Source organism: Girardinichthys multiradiatus, chromosome 1 (genome assembly GCF_021462225.1).
Source record: "Girardinichthys multiradiatus isolate DD_20200921_A chromosome 1, DD_fGirMul_XY1, whole genome shotgun sequence".
NCBI lineage: Eukaryota > Metazoa > Chordata > Actinopteri > Cyprinodontiformes > Goodeidae > Girardinichthys > Girardinichthys multiradiatus.
The window spans coordinates 19,829,555-19,853,825 of record NC_061794.1 but is presented as its reverse complement, the minus strand read 5'-3'; the positions used below and the strand labels follow the sequence as shown (position 1 = coordinate 19,853,825).

The window sequence follows — 24,271 nt, the reverse complement described above, 5'->3', positions numbered from 1 at the left end:
GAAGCATGAAGTGCTCCAAAATCTCCTGATAGCTAGCTGCATTGACCCTGCCCTTGATAAAACACAGTGAACCAACACCAGCAGCTGACACGGCACCCCCGACCAACACTGACTGTGGGTACTTGACACTGGACTTCTGGCATTTTGGCATTTCCTTCTCCCCAGTCTTCCTCCAGACTCTGGCACCTTGATTTCCGAATGACATGCAGAATTTGCTTTCATCTGAAAAAAGTACTTTGGACCACTGAGCAACAGTCCAGTGCTGCTTCTCTGTAGCCCAGGTCAGGCGCTTCTGCCACTGTTTCTGGTTCAAAAGTGGCTTGACCTGGGGAATGCAGCACCTGTAGCCCATTTCCTGCACACGCCTGTGCACGGTGGCTCTGGATGTTTCTACTCCAGACTCAGTCCACTGCTTCCGCAGGTCCCCCAAGGTCTGGAATCGGCCCTTCTCCACAATCTTCCTCGGGGTCCGGTCACCTCTTCTCGTTGTGCAGCGTTTTCTGCCACACTTTTTTCTTCCCACAGACTTCCCACTGAGGTGCCTTGATACAGCACTCTGGGAACAGCCTATTCGTTCAGAAATTTATTTCTGTGTCTTACCCTCTTGCTTGAGGGTGTCAATAGTGGCCTTCTGGACAGCAGTCAGGTCGGCAGTCTTACCCATGATTGGGGTTTTGAGTGATGAACCAGGCTGGGAGTTTTAAAGGCCTCAGGAATCTTTTGCAGGTGTTTAGAGTTAACTCGTTGATTCAGATGATTAGGTTCATAGCTCGTTTAGATACCCTTTTAATGATATGCTAATTTTGTGAGATAGGAATTTTGGGTTTTCATGAGCTGTATGCCAAAATCATCCGTATTAAGACAATAAAAGACCTGAAATATTTCAGTTAGTGTGCAATGAATCTAAAATATATGAATGTTAAATTTTCATCATGACATTATGGAAAATAATGAACTTTATCACAATATGCTAATATTTTGAGAAGGACAATGATAACCTTCTTACTATCTTTATGTGCCTCTGAAGGTTCAGGTCTGAGTCCATCACTACACCCAGGTTTCAAGCCTGACTGGTGGTTTCTAGCTGTATTAACTGAAGCTGTGTGCAACTTTTAAACGCTCTTCCTTTGGTCCAAAGATTATTACTTCAGTTTTGTTTTGATTCAGCTGAAGAAACGTTTGGCCCATCCATGCATTGATTTCTTCTAAGCATTTACCCAGCACTTGAATGGGTTCATAGTCACCTGGTGACATTGTAACGTATAGCTGTGTGTCGTCTACATAGTTATGATAACATACGTTGTTGTTTATTAAAATTTGAGTTAGGGGGAGCATGTAGATATTGAATAGGAGGGGCCCTAAGATGGATCCTTGGGGAACGCCGCATGTGATTTTTGTGGTTTCTGATGTAAAGTTACCTACTGACACAAAAAAGTCCCTGTCCTTCAAGTAGGATTTAAACCAATTGAGTGCTGTACCAGAAAGGCCGACCCAGTTTTCCACGCGCTCTAATAAAATGGAGTGATCAACAGTGTCGAATGCTGCACTAAGGTCCAATAATACCAGCACTGAGGTTCTTCCACAGTCTGCATTAATACAGATGTCATTGAACACCTTGACAAGAGCAGTCCTTGTACTGTGGTGAGCAGGAAGCCTGACTGGAAGACATCAAAGTGGTTGGTCGTTGTTAGGAAGTTGTTTAACTGCTGAAATGCAGCTTTTTCAATAATCTTACTGATGAAGGGAGGTTTGATATAGGCCTGTAGTTCTGTAGTAGCAGCTTGTCCAAGTTGCTCTTTTTCTATAGAGGTTTGATAGTTGTTGTTTTTAGGGCCTGGGGGAAAACACCTGACGAAAAGGATGCATTTATTATTTGTCAGATGTTATTACTGGCAAAGCTTTCCGGATGAAAGCTGTGGGTACAAGATTGAGACAGCAGGAAGAAGAGCTTAGTTGGTGTACGATTTGTTCTAAGATTTTGCAGTTTATTTGGTGAAATTGAGAAATTTTGTCAATATCAGTTCTAGTTGGAGACAACTTTGGTACTGGAGTTGATGTAGATGTGCTGACTGCCCCTCTGATCTTTTGTGTTTTTTCAGTAAAGAATTTAGCAAATTCATTGCAGGTCCTGGTAGACAGGAGTTCAGATGCTATAGTTACAGGAGGGTTTGTTAACCTGTCAACTGTGGCAAATAATGCACAAGCATTGTTAATGTTTTTGCTGATGATCTCAGAAAAGAAAGATTCCCTTGCATTTTTCAGTTGTAGGTTGTATCTGTATAGTCTCTCTTTATAGATAAAATAGTGAACCTGGAGTCCAGTCTTTCGCCACCTGCGTTCAGCTTTTCGACGCTCCTTTTTTCCACTTCTGACTGGTGGAGCATTTCTCCACGGAGACATTTTCTTCCCAGAAACGACTTTCACTTTAATTGGAGCAAATTAATCAATGATGTCCGAGATTTTAGAATGAAAGTTTTCTACCAGCTCATCTACAGTGTTACAGGGCAAAGTGGAGGTAGAAGAGTAAATCTGGTTAAACGTTTCAGCAGCACTGTCCTTAAAGATGTGTTTTCTTATAATGTTTCTTTGGCAAACTGAGTCATTGCAGATGATGCTTTCAAAAATAAGTGGTCAAATAGGGCAACATCAGTTACAGACACCTTGGAAATGTTTAGACCCTTAGTGATGATCAAGTCCACAATATGTCCCTGTTTGTGCGTTTGCTGTTTAACATGTTGAGTCAAACCAAAATTTCTAAGAGTGTCACATAGATCTATTGGACGTCTGTCTTCAGGATTGTCCATGTGAATATTGAAGTCTCCCACAATAATTAAACAGTCATAATCAACACATATCACAGATAAAAGCTAATTAAAATCACTGATAAAGTTTGTTTTGGACTTAGGAGGCCTATAAATATTCAAGAACATGGTTCGGACCAGGCTCTTTACCCGGAGAGGCAAATATTCAAAAGAGTCAAATTTTCCCAGAAATACTTTTTTACACTCTAATAAATCTTTAAACAAAGTGGCCACCCCTCCACCTTTTCTTTGCTGTCTGCTCTCACAAAGAAAATTGTAGTTCGGAGGCGTCGCCTCTATCAGAATGGGAGCTTCATTAAATTCATGTAACCATGTTTCTGTTAAAAACATAACATCAAGATGGTCAGTAATGAAGTCATTGATTAAAAATGATTTTCCTGACAGAGATCTAATGTTCAGTAAAGCCAGTTTATATGACTTAGTTGTTGATATTAACTCTGTGTCTGGTTGTACCTGACAGTTTATGGCTTTCGTTGATAGTTTATTACTGTCTCTTAACCTTTTGGCTTCGTTCTTTCTGTCACGTATAAGCACAGAGATTTTACAACTATCTCCTATTAGGGGCCCAAGTTTTTCCTGGACATGCTCATTTCTGATAGAGTTACCACCGGGGCCCAGACTGTATCACATAGAAGTGATTTGAAGGTCCTTATTAGGAGGAGATAGATTAGGAGGTGGTGGAGCTCTGCAGCATTTGGAAGATGTTGGTTCGGTAGTAGGGCCTCGGCCCCAGGGGGTGTTGAATGGAGAAGATGTCAGAGCCATTTGGGTCCCGATTTTAAGAGCTCCTTTCATGTTATCAGAATCCAGTAAAGCAAAAAGCGGGCTCAGTGGGGAGATGGGAGAGTTCTGTGCAGTCAGGGTTGGGGTCTGGGGTGAGGGGGGTTTACCGGGGGTGTCGGTCTGGGTCTGGGTTTGGGGGGAGGGGGGTATAATGGGGGGGTCCACTTCTCCTGTGGATTTCGACGGGGAGACCTTTTGTGATGACCTCTCTTTCTCAGCCAACTGGCTGATTGTTTCTGCTGGAGCTGTTGGAGGCAGTGTTATCATTGTTGTTGATACTCCATGTTCTCTGCTGAAGGTCGAAGCTGCTGGCGGATTATTTACTGAATAGAAGAGATTAGATGTGAGACGTCTGGCTGCTGGCTTGTTCAAACAGAAACCATCTTGCTTGAAGAGTTGTCTTTTTTCCCAAAAAATATTAAAGTTGTTGATGAAGTTCACAGGTGTGGTGGCACATGTTTTTTTCAACCACTTATTTATCATCAGAAGTCTGGAAAAAATCTCATCTCCACAGAAAATCGGTGCAAAGGGTCCGCTGAGAAACACCTTGATATTGAGACCTCCAATAATATTCAGAAGACGAGTGAAATCCTCCTTCAGTCCTTCTGATTTTTTCTTAGCCACGTCATCCATGGCTCCACAGTGTATAATAAGGTTTTCTAGAGACAGGCGCTTTTCTGTGATTGCAAGAATATTCTCTGAGATATCAGAGATCACGTTACTGGTACCAATCATAACTTCTGTGTTTTTCTTGTTGCAGAAGTTTTTAATCCCATCACAGCTGTGTTGCCCACTATTAGGGTTCTTGGACCGGTGGGGCGCTTTTTCTCTGGCAGCTTAGGAGAAGACTGTTTAGAGTGAAGGTTGTTCTCAAACCTTTTATGGTTCTCAGAAGATGGATCATTTTCCTGGTTTTTATTCTGTAGTGGAGCAAATCTGTTTTGGAGGGGAATTCCATTATTTCCAGCTGTCTAACTCCTATCAGTTGTTGTGACAGCAGCTCGGTGTCGAAGTCTTCTTTTCCCAGGGGAAACGGGGGCATTTCTCTGTAATTCTGGTCATTCTAGTTTATTTAATTGCTGAGATCTTCCAGTGAGTTGTCCACCTTGATTTTTTGGGCATGCACCTAAAACATGCCAGGGGTGTCTGCCGGTAGGTTTATTCTCAGTGTTCTGATTGCCAGCTGAGTTGTTGAGCTGGCTGTCACTGTTTGGGATCACAGGCAGAGTTGAATCATCGCTGTACCCCATATTCACCTCCACATTCACTTCTAGTCGATGGAATTTCATCTCCAAAACAACCAATTTCTGTAAAGGTTTGTCGAAGTCCTCTGTGGTGAAGGGAGGCATTTTGTGCTGATTAGCTGGCGTCAACTTGTCCTGCTTTCGAGTTCGATTATGAAAACATCAAAGTCCTTTAAAAAAAATATAATAATAATAATAATCCTTGGGAGTCGCTGGTAAGAAGTTGTTTTAGTCCAATATTTCCGTAATTTTGGCTAAGAGATAAAAAGTTAGGAGTAAAAGAATGCAAGCAAGCAGGGAGCTTAGGAGAAAAGCATCTGAGCAGGCAGAGAGGCGGAAGCAGAAGAATCCTGACATGGCATGCTATTAAGCAAAGGCTTTGAATACTTACGTAAATGTGATTTCTTAGCTTTCTGTTTTTAATAAATTTGGTCCTTAATAATTTTTTTAATAAATTTAATAAATTTAATCATTTTTTATAAATTTGGTTTGGGCCTGCTTTCATCAGCAGGGACAGAGAAGATGGTCAAAATTGATGGGAAGATGGATGGGGCCAAATACAGGACCATTCTGGAAGAAAACCTGTTGGAGTCTGCAAGAGACCTGAGACTGAGATGGAGATTAATCTTCCAACAAGACAATGATCCAAAACATACAGCCAAATCTACAATGGAATGGTTCACAAATAAACGTATTCAGGTGTTGGAATGGCCAAGTCAAAGTCCAGACCTGAATCCAATCGAGAATCTGTGGAAAGAGCTGAAGACTGCTGTTCACGAACGCTCTCCATCCAACCTCACTGAGCTCCAGCTGTTTTGCAAGGAAGAATGGGCAAGAAGTTCAGCCTCTCGATGTGCAAAACTGATAGAGACAAACCCCAAGCGACTTGCAGCTGTAATTGCAGCAAAGGGTGGCGCTACAATGTATTAACGCAAGGGGGACAAATAATATTGCACGACCCACTTTTCAGTTTTTTATTTGTTAAACAAGTTTGACACATCCAGTAAATTTCATTCCACTTCACGATTGTGTCCCACTTGTTGTTGATTTTTCACAAAAACTTAGAATTTTATATCTTTATGTTTGAAGCCTGAAATGTGGCAAGAGGTTGACCAGTTCAAGGGGGCTGAGTACTTCCGCAAAGCACTGTAAAAGTCCTACCTGTCCTTTACCTTGTTGACTCCAGACGTTTAGTTGCTGGTCATACAGAATATGTAAAAGGTATTATTTGTATGGACTGGGTATTATCTACTGTTTGCTTCATTTGGTGTTTAAGTTAGCCAATAAAGTCGTCGAAAAAGGTCCTCGCATTAACGGAAGGATGCCATCAACTGATGAGTTCAGTCTCAAAAAGGCAAATCACATAAAGTGAGAGGGTCCATACTCAAACATTGAACAGCAAATCTTTAAGTCATGATTTAAAGAAAATTGGAAAATAATATCTACAGTTTCTCTTCTGAAATCTTTTCTCTTTCCCTTTTCTCTGCTGAATAAAAACAGTTTCCGCTACACATTGACAGGAAAGAGTGATTACTCTTTTTTTTACTTACTTTATGTTTAAAGTAAGGTTGCGTTATATCATACACAGCGATAAACACAATGAGCTTAGGATTTTACCCAGAGACACCTTCATTTGTAAAGTGGAACCTGATTGGCAGATGGCTGCTCACACTGCTGAATCCAGAAAACTGCTCTAAAAACATCACTTTAAACTGTTGAACTGTTACGGGTCCACTTTTGACTCCACACAGTGGGGATAATTTTCACCAAACTTAGTGATATCATAAGGACTGAATTTAGGCCACAAAGAGATTTTTTATTGTTGGCTTTGGTGATTTTTAAGCACCATCGAAGTTCAAGGACACACATGCCAGAAAATGCCAGAGTGTGCAAATTCTGAAATAAACAAAATTGTGCAGACTTTGCAAGACCTGCACAGGTGTGCAAAAACTGCTAGGGCTATGAAAATAGTGTATAAATAAACAAAGAAAAAAAAAGTTGGTAGAAGTTACCAAAGTCAAGCTTGCTGCTGAAATGAAGGCACTTTCTGTGATTGATCAAGCGGCACCATCCATGAGATATTTTTTGGTAGCATGGGTTTGCAGCTGCGGGAAGCTGGAGCTGGTGACATAAATGTTTGCCTTTTTAGTCACCTGATTGCCATGCCTTTCCTTGATGGACAGCTAGTGATCTTCCAAGTAAAGCAAAAACTGGTGAAGCATTTCTTCAGGAGGATCAGGGCAAAGCGAAGGTGGGCAAGTTTGCTACAATGTGCTGCGGACTGAGAGAGAAAAGGATTTGCAGGAGAAACAAAGCTTGTTTATAGCAGTATGAACAAGGGAGAAGGGAAATAAAAAAAAAACTCCCCCCATCCGTCTATCTTCTCCCCTCCTCCTCCCCAGTGGTATTAATTAGCAGTAGCAGATGAGTGGAGAACAGGAGCCTGAAGGGAGAACAGGTTCATGTCAGGTTAGCGTACACTGTTGTGGGCCCCCTCTCTGGTCTTCTGCCTTTCTCTCCTCCTCTCAATCCTCTCACATGCACACAACACACACAAAAATCCACACATCACAAGATCTTACACACAGAAGTATCAGCTTCCTCTCATTATGGTCAAAAGAATGCATACATACTTAATAAGCGGAAGTTGCATTAATTCCAGTGAGATCGAAGCTTTATTTTAACACAGCTCCTCAAATATTCAAAGAATGTTCTCAAACCCAGATCACATGAGACAAGGAAGCCATACACACGTCCCATCTCGCAATTACTGCAAATCATGGCTCCAGTATTGTATTTGCTTGTCGATTACCTGTAGCGGCTTGTATTTCAGTTACCCAACAATAAGTTTCAGATGTGCCAGAGAAACAAATATAATTCAGTTTTCATCAATGTAGCTGTCTGCATTTCGCAGCACTGTCCACTTGGATTTCACTTCAGTGTGACGTGTCACTCTGCATAAAGTAAACACACCAAGGACAGGAAGAAGGGCAGAGAAAAGAGGAAGACATGCAGCAAATGGCCCATTGTTGGAAATTGAACCTAGAACAACTCTGTTGAGAACTGTAGCATCTGCATATGGGACACCTGCTCTACCACTGAGCCATGGAGAGCTCCTTTTTAAGAGCTTTATCTGTGTGTGTGCTTTTCGTGGCCTGTTATTACATTACATAATCATTAGCTACTAGATGTGCAACAAAAGAAGACCCCTTTGACCTTGAAGTGATGTCTGAGTCATTTTCATCAGAGTTTAATGCCCATGGTGTCTACAAATTTAGCAGTGAATTATGTTTTATAGCTCTGATCTCCAGGGCTCCTTGTCATGTATCCTTATACTTGAATGCTGCCTTTAAACTGTTGAGTTTTCATTGACCATCTTAACTGTGAAAAAAATAAAATGCCCCAAAATTTTTAGATTCCTTCTTTGTAGTCTTTCTAGATTGTCCTAAATGTTATCTTGATTATCTGGAGACAAAAAGTTAAATGAAGAACACTGGAAGAAGTGAGGTTAAAGAATCTACAGAATAAAAGTGCTAAATGCTTTTTATTCTGACTGCAGGAACTGACCAAATATTTTATTAATATTACTTGTTTTTGTCTGCTGAAAGTAATCAAATCTTAATTGACATAGGGTTTTCAAATATAGTTGTTTGAACTCGGTCGTAATAAATCTGGAAATGAAAATGCTCAAATTGGGTTAGCAAAACTCCCTGATTGAATAATGGCTGCCTATACTGCTCCACTTTGAGTGCAGCTAGGTGCTTTGAGCTAATGATGGATTCAGTTGTGATCAGAATATTACACCTAGCAAGCTGCTTCAGGTAAACATCTTTTGAGATATGTTAGATATTTCAGATGGCCCTGAAATGAGAAGGCACTTCACCTTTGAGTTAAGGCAACAAAAGCTTTAGCAGCAGAATCTTCCTCACTGGAAGAAGTGGGGATCAGAGTCAGTTCGCTGCTTCACCAATTTGTACCCCTGGTGCGTGCATATTGCCATTTCCTCCTAACATATTTTCTACTCATACCCATAAACACTTTATTTTTTTATGTTTCTCATAAATCTCACATACTGTATATTTTTATTTATTTGGGCATTAAGATTTTTAAAATATAACAGATTAGGACTCAATCAAACCTAAGTAACTGCGTGCTCTCCTTTTGGTAGATATTATTAATATTATTTTATATTATGAAATAAATCATGAGTTGTCAAAGCCGGCATGAAATGTCCTCAAGGTGGGTAGGAATTGACACATTGATGGTGGGGAACGTCTGATTTCAGACTGAAAAACTCAGGTGTTTAACTATCAGCACTAAAAAGATGGACTTCATGTGTATTTATTGTATAACTGTTTTAATTTTTTTCTTTTTTCTCTTTCTCACATTTTCCTGCAGAATTCTATCCGACACAACTTGTCGCTGAATAAGTGTTTTCTCAAAGTGCCTCGCTCCAAAGACGATCCTGGGAAAGTGAGTATGTTCAGACCAGTATGAGGGGACTAAAAAGATCAGGCGGAATTTGGTTTAACATTTAATTTAAAAAACAAAAGCCTATTTTGGCAAGCTAACAGATGTTCCTAAGTTTTGATAGTCAGTTCTGTGCTACAAACAGGGTTCCTACACAGACTGGAAAAATATGTAGTTTATATACTGTATACTGCCAATTAACAACATGTTATTTTAGGGCCCTTTAAAAGACAAATAAATCAGAATTATATTGAGAAATATTTAGAATTAGATCAGTACAAATTTTAATTCAGATACTGTTATGACACAAATATAACACACTACAGCTAAATTCTCTAAAGTTTTCTGACTAAGGATGCCTGCAGATTTAAGTCACTTACTTTAAAGACATATCTCCTCTTTAGGAAACATTTGGCCACTCTGGGTGGTAATTGCGTTGTGCTGTTATCTTTAGAAAGACAACACAAAGTTATTGGAAGCAATAGCTAACCTTGTGGCTCCCTCCAGGAAGGTGAGTCTCCTAAACACTGAGTCAGATGTGACTTCTATGAAGAGAAAATAACAGAGAGAGAACATAACATTAATGGTGGTAATTAATTATGATTGGAGAGTACTTGTAGAAAGCAGCAGAGTGAAGAATATTGGTCAGTATGTCCTCCTGCAGCCTAAAGGGCAGAACATAGTCGGGCGTACTGTGAGCAGTGCGGACTCCTCGCGTAGTGTCTGCGGCTTCATAGTCGAGCGTACCAATTTCCTACATTTCTGGTGACTAATTCCTAAATTTCCCACACTTTCTGCCATGGCGTCATCGGACGGAAAGGCAGAAGTAATTTACTGTGTAGCTTTGGAAAAACAAAAAGAAAAGGTGGTATTAAAGACCATTAAACCACACTAGGGACAAAGAAGAGGAAACACCTGTCAGTGCGAGGCAGAGTGGTCGTGACGTTGTGCGTACTTGCGACTGGCTGCTTGGAGCAGTGTGTCACATATAAAACAGTTCAATGTGGAGACTTTTTCCTGCCAAGTAGATTATTGTGTGGCCCCACATACGCGATTGCGCGCGATTTGTGTGGACATGTCCGGCGGACGTCCGCTTTGTGTCCGTGGAGTCAAGTATGCACGACTATATTTTGCCCTTAAGCCTATAGCAGCATAACTACAGAAGTAGCTCAGAATAACCTAAGCCACTGTAAATATAAGAGTTGTCAAAAAGAAAGTTTTAAGCCTAGTGTTAAAAGTAGACAGAGTGCCTACTGGAATCAAAAACTGGGAACTGGTTCTACTGGAGAGGAACCTGATAACTAAAAGATCAGCCTCTAATTCCACTTTTAGAAACTCTAGCAACTGCCATTAAACCTGAAGTTTGAGAGTGAAGTGTTCTGTTAGTAACGTATGGAACAATCAGACCTGTGATGAACAGTATATGATGGATTTCTATGTAAGAAGGAAATGTTTTTTTTTTTTTTTCAATTTAAGTGTTATCTTGGTCTGGATGTGTAAAAAAAGGAATAGAGTATGTTCAAAATAGATAGAAACTTATTTTTCATCCATCCATCCATCCATCCATCCATTCAATTAATTTTGTTTCAGATTATATTTTAAATCTGGAGTACTTTAGAAGTATCTGGATTAATTTATAGCAAACTATTTCATTTATACTTTAAAATTTGCTCAAACAGAATTGAGTACTCTGGAGATTTGGTCTGGAAAAATATGAAAATTTGATTTGAAAATAGATAGAAACTCCATACAAATTTCTGCCGGCATTTTACATAGGATCATCTGCAGACACACACATCCATGTGCACTTAAAAGCAGTTTGTGACTGCATAACCAGCTGTGGTGAATACCTAATACGGTTTTCTCTAGGTTCTGCTTCTCCTCCAATATTGATTCTGCCGAGTAATAATGTGGCACAGGGAGTAATGAATAATAAGTATATGTAGGTACACACCCTCATATCCCAGGCCTTTCATGCATCTGTTATGGTTTATTAGAGTTCTCTTTTCTCCTTTTTTTCTCCTGGACACAATCACAGGAAGCGTTAGATATGTTTCACGCCTGCTGCTGCTCCCACTGTTCCTGCTGTTGTGGTTACGAAGCAGACTTTTACCACAGCCACTTCTGCAGCGCTGGTTTGATAACAACAATTTGTCAAGTCCTTGTTTGTGCTGAATCGAAGGACTCAGGCTCAGATGGGGGAGAGTGTGTAATTAAGGTTGATCACTGAAGCTTGTCTTCACATAATTTTTTTAATAAATTCTGAAATGTTCCAACTTCCACCCATCACAGGATTAATGTAAGAACCAAACCACAACTTTAATAGAGGAGAGAAAAATAAAATCTAAGCCAAAACTTTTCAATAAACTTTCAAAACTCTGCACAATTTCTTAGGGGGAAGGGTTGGTGGAGGGAGTTTCTACTGGCTGTGGGGATTTTGGAGCCATTGAAAAATGAATTAGGGGGAAGAAGCTTTAAATAATTCAGAGGAAATCCTTCGGCTTGAGTGGAGGCCTATAGTCAGGAAAGACACAAAGAGAGTGCCTACCCTCCTGATTAGCCTGACTTGGACCTGAGCAGCACTTTAATTTACTACCAGAATCGAAGCGGTCGATACCTCAGCACGAGGAAGGTGTGTGGAGAAGTTGAATGTACGTGTTCTGCTTGAAGCCGCAGAGAGAGGGGAGAAGCTAAACCATGCATGTGCTAACGTTAATTGGCTGTGTACAGCTCAGTGATGTGGGACTGAGAGACAAGGGGAGGAGAAGAGGAAAAAAGTATGGGGGAGGCAGGGGGAGCTTGAAGCTGAGCTACGTCTGTGTGTGGCCTAGATGAACCTCTTGAATTCATTCTGCAGCTTTAGCCCTCCTTGGGAGGCAAGAGGAAATATGTTGCACAAACAAAGACCATGAGAAAATTAATGACCTCTGGAAAAGCAAGCGGCAAAACTTTCTCTGTCATTGTAGAGTTAAAACCAGATATTTAAATACAGATATATAAATAACTGTTTTAACCTATAAATGTTTGAGCCCGATAATGTGGAAAAGTTGCAGAAGTGTGACAGTAAGAAAATGAAAACGGGAAATACTGGTTGTGGTCAGTAGAAAAGCAAATACTTAAGGTTTATTGAAAATTGATAGTCAATGTAAAAGGTGTGAAATGCATTGACTTTACCCATACAACAAATATTGTGTGATGTCAGATATTAATGGATTTGAGCTTAAGAAATGTAGTGATTAGAAATGTTTTTAAATCTACAATTCTTGACAGCAGTATTATCTAAATGTGTGCAACTAAAGCAGGAAAATTAAACTCATGCTAAAAACAGCACGGATGTTAGAAGTTGTCCTTTTCTTTAGAGATGCGCCTAGAAATTGCACATGGACCAGAATTGCACGATTTCCAGCTCGATTGTCCATGACAAGTGAAATTTAAAATTGTAACTCTTTTTTGGTCTCTGAATGCACTTTATTATACAACGGAGTATTATGGCCAGACTAAAATAAAACATTTTTCATTACAAGAATAATGTCCTAATATTAGATATATGAGAATACAGTCCTAACATTATGAGAATAATTATGTTAGCTAATCTGTTCACTATATGGCACGATTGACAGCGGCTGCTGGACTCAGGCTGAGGCAGCTGTTTGTTTGAAATGGTCACATCAAATCTGGATAATTTTCTCATTAGAACCACATTTTTCATAATATTGCGACTTTATTCTGGCAATATTATGACCTTAACTTGTAATGTTCGACTTTATTCTTGTAATTTCTAAAAAAAAAAAAAATCAGTCTGGGCCTAACACTCGGTCGTAATATTAAGCTCTACCATGTTGTACTGAAAGCAACACAGTGTGGAAGTCATTACTGAGAGAACCAAGTTCAGGTCAGTAAGGTGTTTAAAAAAGTAATTAAATGTCAAGACATGTCTAAAGTTCAGTCAAGCTGTGAGAGAGTGAGAGAGAGCAAGACCTTCAGCAGATAACTGAAAGTCTAAAGAGGGTGCAGCAGAAGTTGCTCAGTTTTGTCTTGTTAAGCTTTTAGTCTCTGGTTGTTCAATTCAATTCAATTCAGTTTTATTTATATAGCGCCAATTCACAACAAGTGTCGTCTCAAGGCACTTCACAAAGTCAATTCAGTCGAATCATACAGATTTCAAATCAGGTACATACATTCCAATTAATCATAACTATCGAACAGTGCAGCCAGATTCATTTATTTATTCAAATTGGTTAAAAAGTTTTCTATCTAAGGAAACCCAGCGGATTGCATCGAGTCAGTGACTTGTAGCAGTCACTCCTCCTGGAAACAGAGTCAGGTCAGTCAGGCCAGGTGTAGCTTCTTGGAAGAGAAAAGAGAGAGGGAACATAAACTTAAAAGCTCAAATAAAAGCAAATAATGCAAAATTAGAGAGTAGTATGAGAATGTAACAGAGAGAGTGAAAGTAGTCATTGTGTCCTCCAGCAGCCAAAGCCTATAGCAGCATAACTGCAGAGATAGCTCAGGATAACCCAAGCCACTCTATAACTATAAGCTTTATCAAAAAGGAAAGTTTTAAGCCTAGCCTTAAAAGTAGACAGGGTGTCTGCCTCACGGACTAAAGCTGGGAGCTGGTTCCACAGGAGAGGAGCTCAATAACTAAAGGATCTGCCTCCCATTCTACTTCTAGAGACTCTAGGAACCACCAGTAAACCTCCAGTCTGAGAACGAAGTGCTCTGTTAGGAACATATGGAACAATCAGATCTCTGATGTATGGTGGAGCTTGATTGTTAAGGGCTTTATATGTGAGAAGGATAATTTTATATTATTTTCTGGATTTAACAGGGAGCCAATGAAGGTAAGCTAAAATAGGAGAAAAATTATCTCTCTTTTTAATTTTCATCAGAACTCTTGCTGCATCATTTTGAATCAGCTGAAGGCTTTTAACTGCATTTTGTGGGCATCCTGATAGTAAAGAATTACAATAGTCCAGCCTTGAAGTAACAAATGCATGGACTAGTTTTTCAGCGTCACTCCTGGACAGGATATTTCTAATTTTGGCAATGTTCCGGAGATGAAAGAAGGAAATCCTGGAAACCTGTTTAATATGGGATTTAAATGACATGTCCTGGTCACAAATAACACCAAGGTTTTTTACTTTATTATCAGAGGTTAATTTAATGCCATCCAGGTTAAGTGATTGACTAAGCAGTTTCTTTTTTTAAAGACTCCGGTCCAAAGACAACAACTTCTGTCTTGTCTGAATTTAGACGCAGAAAATGTAGTCATCCAAGTTTTTCTGTCTTCAAGACATGCTTGTAGTCTATCTAACTGGTTGGGCTCATCAGGATTTATGGATAAGTAAAGCTGAGTATCATCAGCGTAACACTGAAAATTTATTCTATGCTGCCTGATAATTGTACCTATTGGAAGCATATACAGGTCCTTCTCAAAATATTAGCATATTGTGATAAAGTTCATTATTTTCCATAATGTCATGATGAAAATTTAACATTCATATATTTGAGATTCATTGCACACTAACTGAAATATTTCAGATCTTTTATTGTCTTAATACGGATGATTTTGGCATACAGCTCATGAAAATCCAAAATTCCTATCTCACAAAATTAGCATATTTCATCCGACCAATAAAAGAAAAGTGTTTTTAATACAAAAAACGTCAACCTTCAAATAATCATGTACAGTTATGCACTCAATACTTGGTCAGGAATCCTTTTGCAGAAATTACTGCTTCAATGCGGCGTGGCATGGAGGCTATCAGCCTGTGGCACTGCTGAGGTCTTATGGAGGACCAGGATGCTTCGATAGCGGCCTTTAGCTCATCCAGAGTGTTGGGTCTTGAGTCTCTCAACGTTCTCTTCACAATATCCCACAGATTCTCTATGGGGTTCAGGTCAGGAGAGTTGGCAGGCCAATTGAGCACAGTGATACCATGGTCAGTAAACCATTTACCAGTGGTTTTGGCACTGTGAGCAGGTGCCAGGTCGTGCTGAAAAATGAAATCTTCATCTCCATAAAGCTTTTCAGCAGATGGAAGCATGAAGTGCTCCAAAATCTCCTGATAGCTAGCTGCATTGACCCTGCCCTTGATAAAACACAGTGGACCAACACCAGCAGCTGACACGGCACCCCAGACCATCACTGACTGTGGGTACTTGACACTGGACTTCTGGCATTTTGGCATTTCCTTCTCCCCAGTCTTCCTCCAGACTCTGGCACCTTGATTTCCGAATGACATGCAGAATTTGCTTTCATCCGAAAAAAGTACTTTGGATCACTGAGCAACAGTCCAGTGCTGCTTCTCTGTAGCCCAGGTCAGGCGCTTCTGCCGCTGTTTCTGGTTCAAAAGTGGCTTGACCTGGGGAATGCGGCACCTGTAGCCCATTTCCTGCACACGCCTGTGCACGGTGGCTCTGGATGTTTCTACTCCAGACTCAGTCCACTGCTTCCACAGGTCCCCCAAGGTCTGGAATCGGCCCTTCTCCACAATCTTCCTCAGGGTCCGGTCACCTCTTCTGGTTGTGCAGCGTTTTCTGCCACACTTTTTCCTTCCCACAGACTTCCCACTGAGGTGCCTTGATACAGCACTCTGGGAACAGCCTATTCGTTCAGAAATTTCTTTCTGTGTCTTACCCTCTTGCTTGAGGGTGTCAATAGTGGCCTTCTGGACAGCAGTCAGGTCGGCAGTCTTACCGATGATTGGGGTTTTGAGTGATGAACCAGGCTGGGAGTTTTAAAGGCCTCAGGAATCTTTTGCAGGTGTTTAGAGTTAACTCGTTGATTCAGATGATTAGGTTCATAGCTCGTTTAGAGACCCTTTTAATGATATGCTAATTTTGTGAGATAGGAATTTTGGGTTTTCATGAGCTGTATGCCAAAATCATCCGCATTAAGACAATAAAAGACCTGAAATATTTCAGTTAGTGTGCAATGAATCTAAAATATATGAATGTAAAATTTTCATCATGACATTATGGAAAATAATGAACTTTATCACAATATGCTAATATTTTGAGAAGGACCTGTATATAGTGAAGAGAAGTGGCCCAAGTACTGAACCCTGTGGTACCCCACAATTAACCCTGGAGTTTGAAGATGATTTAAACCAGCCTAGCGCCTTTCCCCTGATCCCTACAGCATGTTCCAGCCTTTCTAATAGAATATTGTGATCGACTATCAAATGCAGCACTGAGATCTAACAGGACAAGTACGGACACAAGTCCATTATCTGAGGCCATAAGAATATCATTAGTGACTTTCAGCAGAGCTGTTTCAGTGCTATGATGAGCTCTGAAGCCTGACTGAAACTCTTCAAACAGGTCATTACTGTGGAAATGCGCACACATTTGATTAGCAACTATTTTCTCTAGAATTTTAGATAAAGAACGGAATGTTATGGAATATTCTAGATTACACATGGGGACTTGGGTTTTACCAATGCTAACCGCACTAACCATTAATATATGATGCAAAAGACAGTATAAAATGCCGACACCATACTCATTATGTTTTTGTTTTAAAATATTCATAAAACCCTGTTTCACAGCGATTGCTCTCTCGCACATACAGCGGGACATTTTCTCTGCTGGTAAAATAAATTATTAATGACCACGTACTTCAGGAAGACTAGAATACATATTTTCAGTGCTGTTTTAATAAACTCCTATATCATAGTTCTTAAAGAGAAATCTCAATCAGCTGAAATTGGTGTTGGCAGGTCAATGCTAAAATCCCAGTGATGGGAAATCCATCACAAACCTAGAAAGGAATAATTAGCTGACGATAAGAATACCCGAGAACCCCCTCAAATCCAAAGATGCTGACTTGAAAAAGAAAATACAACCATGCCTTCCATCTGAGCAGCTTGTAAACATGGCTAAAAAGTGACAGATGAAGATGTCTTATTAATATCTAAATCATTTCTTATTGGAAGGAAGCCTCATAGCAGAATCAGGACTAGCTGGAGAGAATATATCCCATGGCTTCCTTAGTAATACCTCAGTTTCTGTCGCACTCAGAATGCAGCCCCTTCAAACCCCACCTTAACCCACCCAAAAACAGGAAATCTTAGGTTTTATAGCTTAATACTGAATATCTGCTGATAAAGCTCATCTGCTTCCCCAATGTGACTGCCTGCTGCTGCAGAAGACTTCAACTACTTAAATAATTCACATGACCCCAAATACAATCTACAGATGGAATAGTGACTGAAAATCCTAAACTAAGCAGGAAGAAGCAGCCCTTTCCAGATTTCTGTAAACATCTACTTTAAATGAGAGCTTACAAAGAAATAATTAAAGTATTTTGCAAGTGGACATGTCATTTGAAGCTTTGGAAGACTATAAAGACGTGAATGCTAACCTGTATTTGTTGTGGTTACTTTTCAGGGTTCCTACTGGGCGATAGACACTAACCCTAAAGAGGATTCAGTTCCCTGCAGGCCAAAGAAGAGACCACGTTCTGGAGAACGGGTAAGATTTCACCGAACTTCTCAATGCTTCTCGTTTTGACACTGGGTTCTGTTGCTCTGAAAGCTTTAAAAAGGTCTGTTCCCAGTATTTAGCTGGTCTCTGATGCAAAATATATCCTGAGAGGAAATAGACTTAAAATAATTGTTATAGGTTTTCATGAACTCAAGATTATTCTTTATACCAGAATTAAGGAATTGAAACAGTAATTTAGTTGCCACAGAGAACAGACAAAGAAAAAGCTGCTGAGATGATAAAGAGATGTTTTCAGATCTTTTCTTTGATTAATTTTTTTAATTTCGTGCAACAAAATAGCAAAAAAATAACAGTGCTGTTACTGTTTTTGATTCTTTGACTAAGATTTACCATTTCTTACTGGCAAAAAAAATACCATTTGCTTATGGGTAAACCTCACTGGCATCATGTGGTTCATTCAAACTGAAGTAATTCATAGTCATAATTAAACGATGCTGTGCACATATATACTCACCGATGTTCACTAGAGGCTCCTGGGTTGCATTCGTCAGTGTCTCACAAGAGAAGCGGGGAAAAGCTATGGGAGAGATGAGAGAATGCAGACGCAGGAATGAAGATTGGTTTTGAAACATTGATTGACAGCAGCGGAAGCTATAAATATATGTAACCCTGCAACAGCTCGGCAGAATGCGGCTGGCGTTCAGTCATTAACCCTGCAGATCTGAATACAAAAGCAGTGCAGGGGTAGCTCCTCCATAAGTTGCAGGTCTCATACAAACCCCATCCACAATCCTTTGTTGTTTTAGGTCTGTGTGCAGCAAGCTCTGCATGAAGTTTCTGTTTTTTCAGTTAGCATACACATAACTAATTTGATTTTATTAAAAAGAAAAATCTAGACCAAACTTCCAGTTTAAACATTTAGCATATCAAAAAGTCAGGAGGACTTTCTGAACATTATTCCAACAGAGTTTAAACAAAATGTTTAATTGCTTTTTATTAATAAACAGTTTTTTGAGTTAAAGCTTGACCAAGCATCAAAGTGCAAAAAACTCTTTTTAAGGTTTTTAGCAAGATTTAGCAAGTCGTTCATGTGTGCGTTTTAACTTTAAGGACTGAAGCTATGCACGAATTAAAGCTCCACCAAACTCTACCTAACAGTCAGCATCTCAAACAGCTACTATGCAGTCCAAATGGTTAATGCCCACAAATTAGGAATGAATTAGAATATAGTGGTTGTATTAGTTGTCTTTAATGTTTAATGTATAATTATTAAATTACAGTTAACACTGTGTTTGACCCATCTGTAAAACCTGTCGTAGCCTCCGACTTTAATGCAGAAGACTCATCTATTGGTGTATTTCTCAGATGCGCATCCATACCTGCCAAAACGTAATGCAATAGAGCTTAGAATTAGGGTCTACTCACCACAAAATCTTGTCTCCGAAGTTTCAAAAGTAACTTTCTAGGGAAAATGTGACACATTACATGCCTTTAATTCAGTGTTAGTAAGTGTGGACATCAGGTATGGATGTTCCGAAAGCACTTCACTCTCTTTAGCTATTTGTAGCCACCAGCTATGTCCTTGCATATGATTTACATCAAAACATCAAATTTACAGGAGATCTAGCTTTACTGTTCAGGTACTTCCTTAATTCTACTGATTATAGTGAGATTTTCTGAATGTACATCTGACAGTGTTGTGACGTTAAAGAAACCTGCAGTTGTTTATCACAGTCCCCTTTCTACCTATTATCCAGCATCTCTGTCACTGTTTGTTGTAACATAATCATTATCTCCCCGTTTTCCTGCCACTCTCCTCTCTACCTTCTTGTCCATATTGTTGCCTTACCCTCCCCCGTCTCGGAAAGCTCAGGCAGGCGTGGAGCGGCAAAGTGCACATTCACTGTTGCTCACTTGGGGAAGACTAGAGGTAGCAGAGAGAGAAAGGCTTGCCTGACAGGGAGCAGAGAGAAGTTTGAAAGAAAGAATGCAGAAACAAAAGAGAAACAGACGTCAAGGTAGACAGAATGTTGAGGGAAAAGTCAGGCTGCGAGAAGGGGAAAAGAAGTAAAGAGGAACTGGTGGGGGGAGGAGGGAGTATTCCAGGCTTGTGTTCCAGTTAATTACCACAGAAGGCCCTGGGGCTGCCATTAGACATATTTTCTTCACCGACTTTTTTTTTTATTACAAACATTAATTAATTCAGAGCCTTGTCATCTCATCTTACATGGATGGGCCCTTCGACCCCTTTTCTTATGCCTCACTTGCACTGCTGGCAGACACACTGTGGGCTGTCACATGGGCTAAGGAGGGGAGGTTTTAAGTGCTGAGATTTATGGCGCTATCACTGTCTCATAGGGGAAAGAAAAGGTGGACTAAATATGTCTTTGTGTTTTTATTGGGGGTGGGGGGGTTAGTTGCACCTGGGCCACACGGTTATAAGGAGTGTGTAGCGAGGCTAAACGTCAGCTTCATAAATTCATTGTGCTGTTAGTCGTGTAGCTGCAGTGAGGATAATCACAGCCCTTTCATTTCACATATACCTCTCTGTCTGCCTGTCTGTCACCGCTCAATTATCTACCTATTCTTTCTGTCTTCCCGCTTTCTTCCACAAGACCCCCACCCCCCACTGCCCGTCTCCTCTTTGTTGTGTTTTTTTCTACTGCTTCCATCGGGAGAACTGGCAACCCATTTGTCTGGGAGTTTATCATAAATTAAAGATTGCATTGTTACCAACCAATCCTCTTACTGTAAGCAGTTTGGGAAGTCAGCCAAGCTGCCTTGAACCTTAAAAGAAGTCAAAGAGGGGGGAAAAAAACCTCCACATTTCTTCTTTTTTTTTTTAAATGTCGGGCATCATTGTTGCTCCTAATCAATCTTTGAGTAGCTCATCGTATCTCGTTGAGCTAACCCCTGCTTTGGCTCGGGGGGGGGGGGGGGGGGGGAGCAGCAGCCAATGAAAAGCTGCGGAATACATTTGAAATGTGTGAATAATTCATGACAATGGCTTGATTCATCTTACCAAGTGCAAGTGATGTGTCCACTTCCCAGCCTGCCTAAGTGTCCGGCAATTTACATGAAGCATGCTCCGACTTGTTTGAACGCTTCTGAGCCCGGGGCGTTGGGGTGAGTCACGGGAGGCTCGTATACGAATCATGAACTTGAAGCAGACAGAAATTTCTTCATAACTTTTGTCACATTTAATTTCCCATCTCAATGCCAGAATTCTCTGGGTATCCCCAATCAGTACAAGTCAGATCTGAAATTCTTGTGAATCTAAATGAACAGAAAAGGCTCACAGGTATTCAGGAAGAGCTACATCCTGGGCTGGATTTGTGGTCACAGGAAATAGTTCAGGCTTATTTATTAGTAAATAATGGTTATAATTGGCAGTAAACATGTTTACATATCACTCATGCAGGTTTACAGTGCCTCACAAAAGAATCCATGCCCTAATGTAAGTTGTTGAGATTTGAGAGACTAAGACAAAGTAGTCCATAATTGTGGGCAAGGATGCAACGGATTTAAAATGTGTTACATACACAAATCTCCAAAGTGTGGCATGCATTTTTGTTCAGCCTCTCTTAATTTGATACACCTTGTTAAAATCCAGACTAACTGCTTCCAGATGTTGCCTAACTGGTAAATGTAATCTAGGCTCAGTAAAAATCCAGCTGTTCTATTAATACCTCTGGGGCTTGTCAGTGAACACACAGCAGCATGAAGACCAAGGAACACAGCACACAGGTAAGAGACAAAGTTGCTAAATCAGAGTTAGGTTATTTAAATAGAAGAAAGAAAGCATCAGTCAAAGATGCAGCAGAGGCTCTTGGTAACTGGAGCAGCTGCAAAGATCAACAACTCAGGTGGAAGAATCTGATTATGGTACAACTAGTAGTTGTGTTCTCCACAAACTGCATTTCATCTGATTTTAGTTGAAGAAGGTGATCTGGTCAGATAAGAACAAGTAGGAACCTTTTGGCCTACATGCAAAATGCTTTTTATTGCAGAATTTGTACACTTTGTCTTTACATTACACACACTATCCCAAAAGAGACCAGTGATGGTGGCAGCATTATGCTGTGGGCTTTCTTCAGCAGGGACAGGGAAGATGGCCTGAGTTAAAAGGCAGATGGAATGAGCTAAAACATTGCTTATCAGATCAGCAGTTACTCATTTGTAAGATACCATCTGCATGTCAGCAGTGCAGTGCGATATGTGCTTCAAAATGACTACGACATGCATATAAGGAAACATTGTTTAAAATTGTAACATACAGTAGAAATGAATGGGAAATATATGCTTTCAATGTAAAATAATGTTTATTTAACCTAGTAAAGTGATTCTGGTGATCAGGACAACAGTAGAAAGAGTGCCTCATCTCAGTAACACAAGGGTTTTAAAGATTAAAAGATCTGTATGAGCATCACTTCTTGGTTGAAAAGAACTGTATGAATATCAGCACAGTGGACATTTTTGGAACTATTCGGTTTCTATTGCTCTGTCCTGAAGAAACAAGGAAAGCAATGTCATCTTTATTGTCCAGTTTTTTCTATTTTTGATTAGTTTCACATGTTGTGCAGCAGTTCACTGGTTTAAATGGGTGTATTGAGCCTTTTGCTGGAACTACGGTTTCATCCATGTCTTTGGCTTGCATTTTGCCACAGAGAAAAAGCAGTAACAGCAGAATAAACTACAGCAAATTGACTAGCTTATTTGTGTTAGAAGATCCATAGATAATTAGAAAAATTGGGCTGTTGTACCCTGAAAGTTTTGCACAGATTTATTTGGAGAATCTGCTAAAGAGAGAATGTGGTCTTAAGTTGCATAGTACTGCATTAATCCTTGAAGAGAAGATATTTAACTAACTGTAAAGGCTTGGATAGATTTTAACATTTTTGCAGCCAAATTTATAAGAAAATATTTAGTTCTTAAGGTATCCAAACATTGTTTTCCTCATAAAAAAGGACTATGTGACTTTAATTTAATACTCAGTTCATAAAAATGACACACATACTTTAAAGAGGTGACAGGACTTGTGCTATCAGCAACATTACATGTAAAATCTGATCTGATCATCTGCCTCTGCCCTCTTCTGCACTTTCCTTGCAGGCATCAACTCCTTACAGTCTGGAGTCAGAGTCCCTTAGAATGGACTGCATCATGTCAGGAGGTGCATCCCCAACTCTGGCCATCAGTGCAGCAAATAACAAGGTAGGACATCAGCCCAAACTTTAGGAGATATATTGGTTTGGTTGCTGCAAGACAAACGTTATGAATTCTTATGAAAAACAATACCCAGTATGGTACAAATTAAGGTACTATATTTCGTATCTGAACTCAGAAATCAGTTAACCTTTGCTCAAAGATGGCAGGTACTATGCTCAAATTATTTTATTAGTAATTTAAAAGTACAATTTTGAAACTTAATTTCTTTTTCAGGTTGTTGACTTTGTAAAATTTGTCTACAATTTAAATCAGATATTTAATAAGAGGACACATAATTTTTTTTCCCTGTGTCCGACATTAAATCAGTCTAAACTTTCCCTGTTTTAGGTCAGTTAGGATCACCAAATCTATTTTGACAAATGTCAAAATAATTACGAAAATTAGACATTTCTTATTATTTCTTTAAAAGCCAGAGTTTTAATAGACTTTAAACAATCTGAGCCCATATGATTATGTCGTGGTTTACTGAGATTTTGATGGGTCAATCCAACACATTTGGGTTATTTGTGCACACCACTGTGAATGTATTTTAAAACAACACCTCAAACTCTATTGCTATATTGTGTGAAAACATAACAGAAATCAGCCAAGATATCTCGAAGAGAATTGTTGGACCTTCACAAGTCAGATTCATCCTTGCGTACAATTTTCAGAAACTTGAAGGTCCCTTGTTCATCTGTTCAAACAATGATAACCTTCTTACTATCTTTATGTGCCTCTGAAGGTTCAGGTCTGAGTCCATCACTACACCCAGGTTTCAAGCCTGACTGGTGGTTTCTAGCTGTATTAACTGAAGCTGTGTGCTAACTTTTAAACGCTCTTCCTTTGGTCCAAAGATTATTACTTCAGTTTTGTTTTGATTCAGCTGAAGAAACGTTTGGCCCATCCATGCATTGATTTCTTCTAAGCATTTACCCAGCACTTGAATGGGTTCATAGTCACCTGGTGACATTGTAACGTATAGCTGTGTGTCGTCTACATAGTTATGATAACATACGTTGTTGTTTATTAAAATTTGAGTTAGGGGGAGCATGTAGATATTGAATAGGAGGGGCCCTAAGATGGATCCTTGGGGAACGCCGCATGTGATTTTTGTGGTTTCTGATGTAAAGTTACCTACTGACACAAAAAAGTCCCTGTCCTTCAAGTAGGATTTAAACCAATTGAGTGCTGTACCAGAAAGGCCGACCCAGTTTTCCACGCGCTCTAATAAAATGGAGTGATCAACAGTGTCGAATGCTGCACTAAGGTCCAATAATACCAGCACTG

General features: G+C 39.8%; 1 protein-coding gene across 2 annotated transcripts in view; it reads left to right on the top strand.

The window, feature by feature from the left end:
- The window catches only part of LOC124875113 (forkhead box protein J3-like), a 120,782-nt gene that overhangs the window by 59,512 nt on the left and 36,999 nt on the right, over nucleotides 1-24,271 (top strand). For both annotated transcript variants that reach the window (XM_047376976.1, XM_047376970.1), the window contains exons 4-6: nucleotides 9,248-9,322; nucleotides 17,717-17,800; nucleotides 22,886-22,987. In XM_047376976.1, coding sequence (XP_047232932.1) covers nucleotides 9,248-9,322; nucleotides 17,717-17,800; nucleotides 22,886-22,987 — 261 coding nt within the window. The remainder of the gene's footprint in view (nucleotides 1-9,247; nucleotides 9,323-17,716; nucleotides 17,801-22,885; nucleotides 22,988-24,271) is intronic.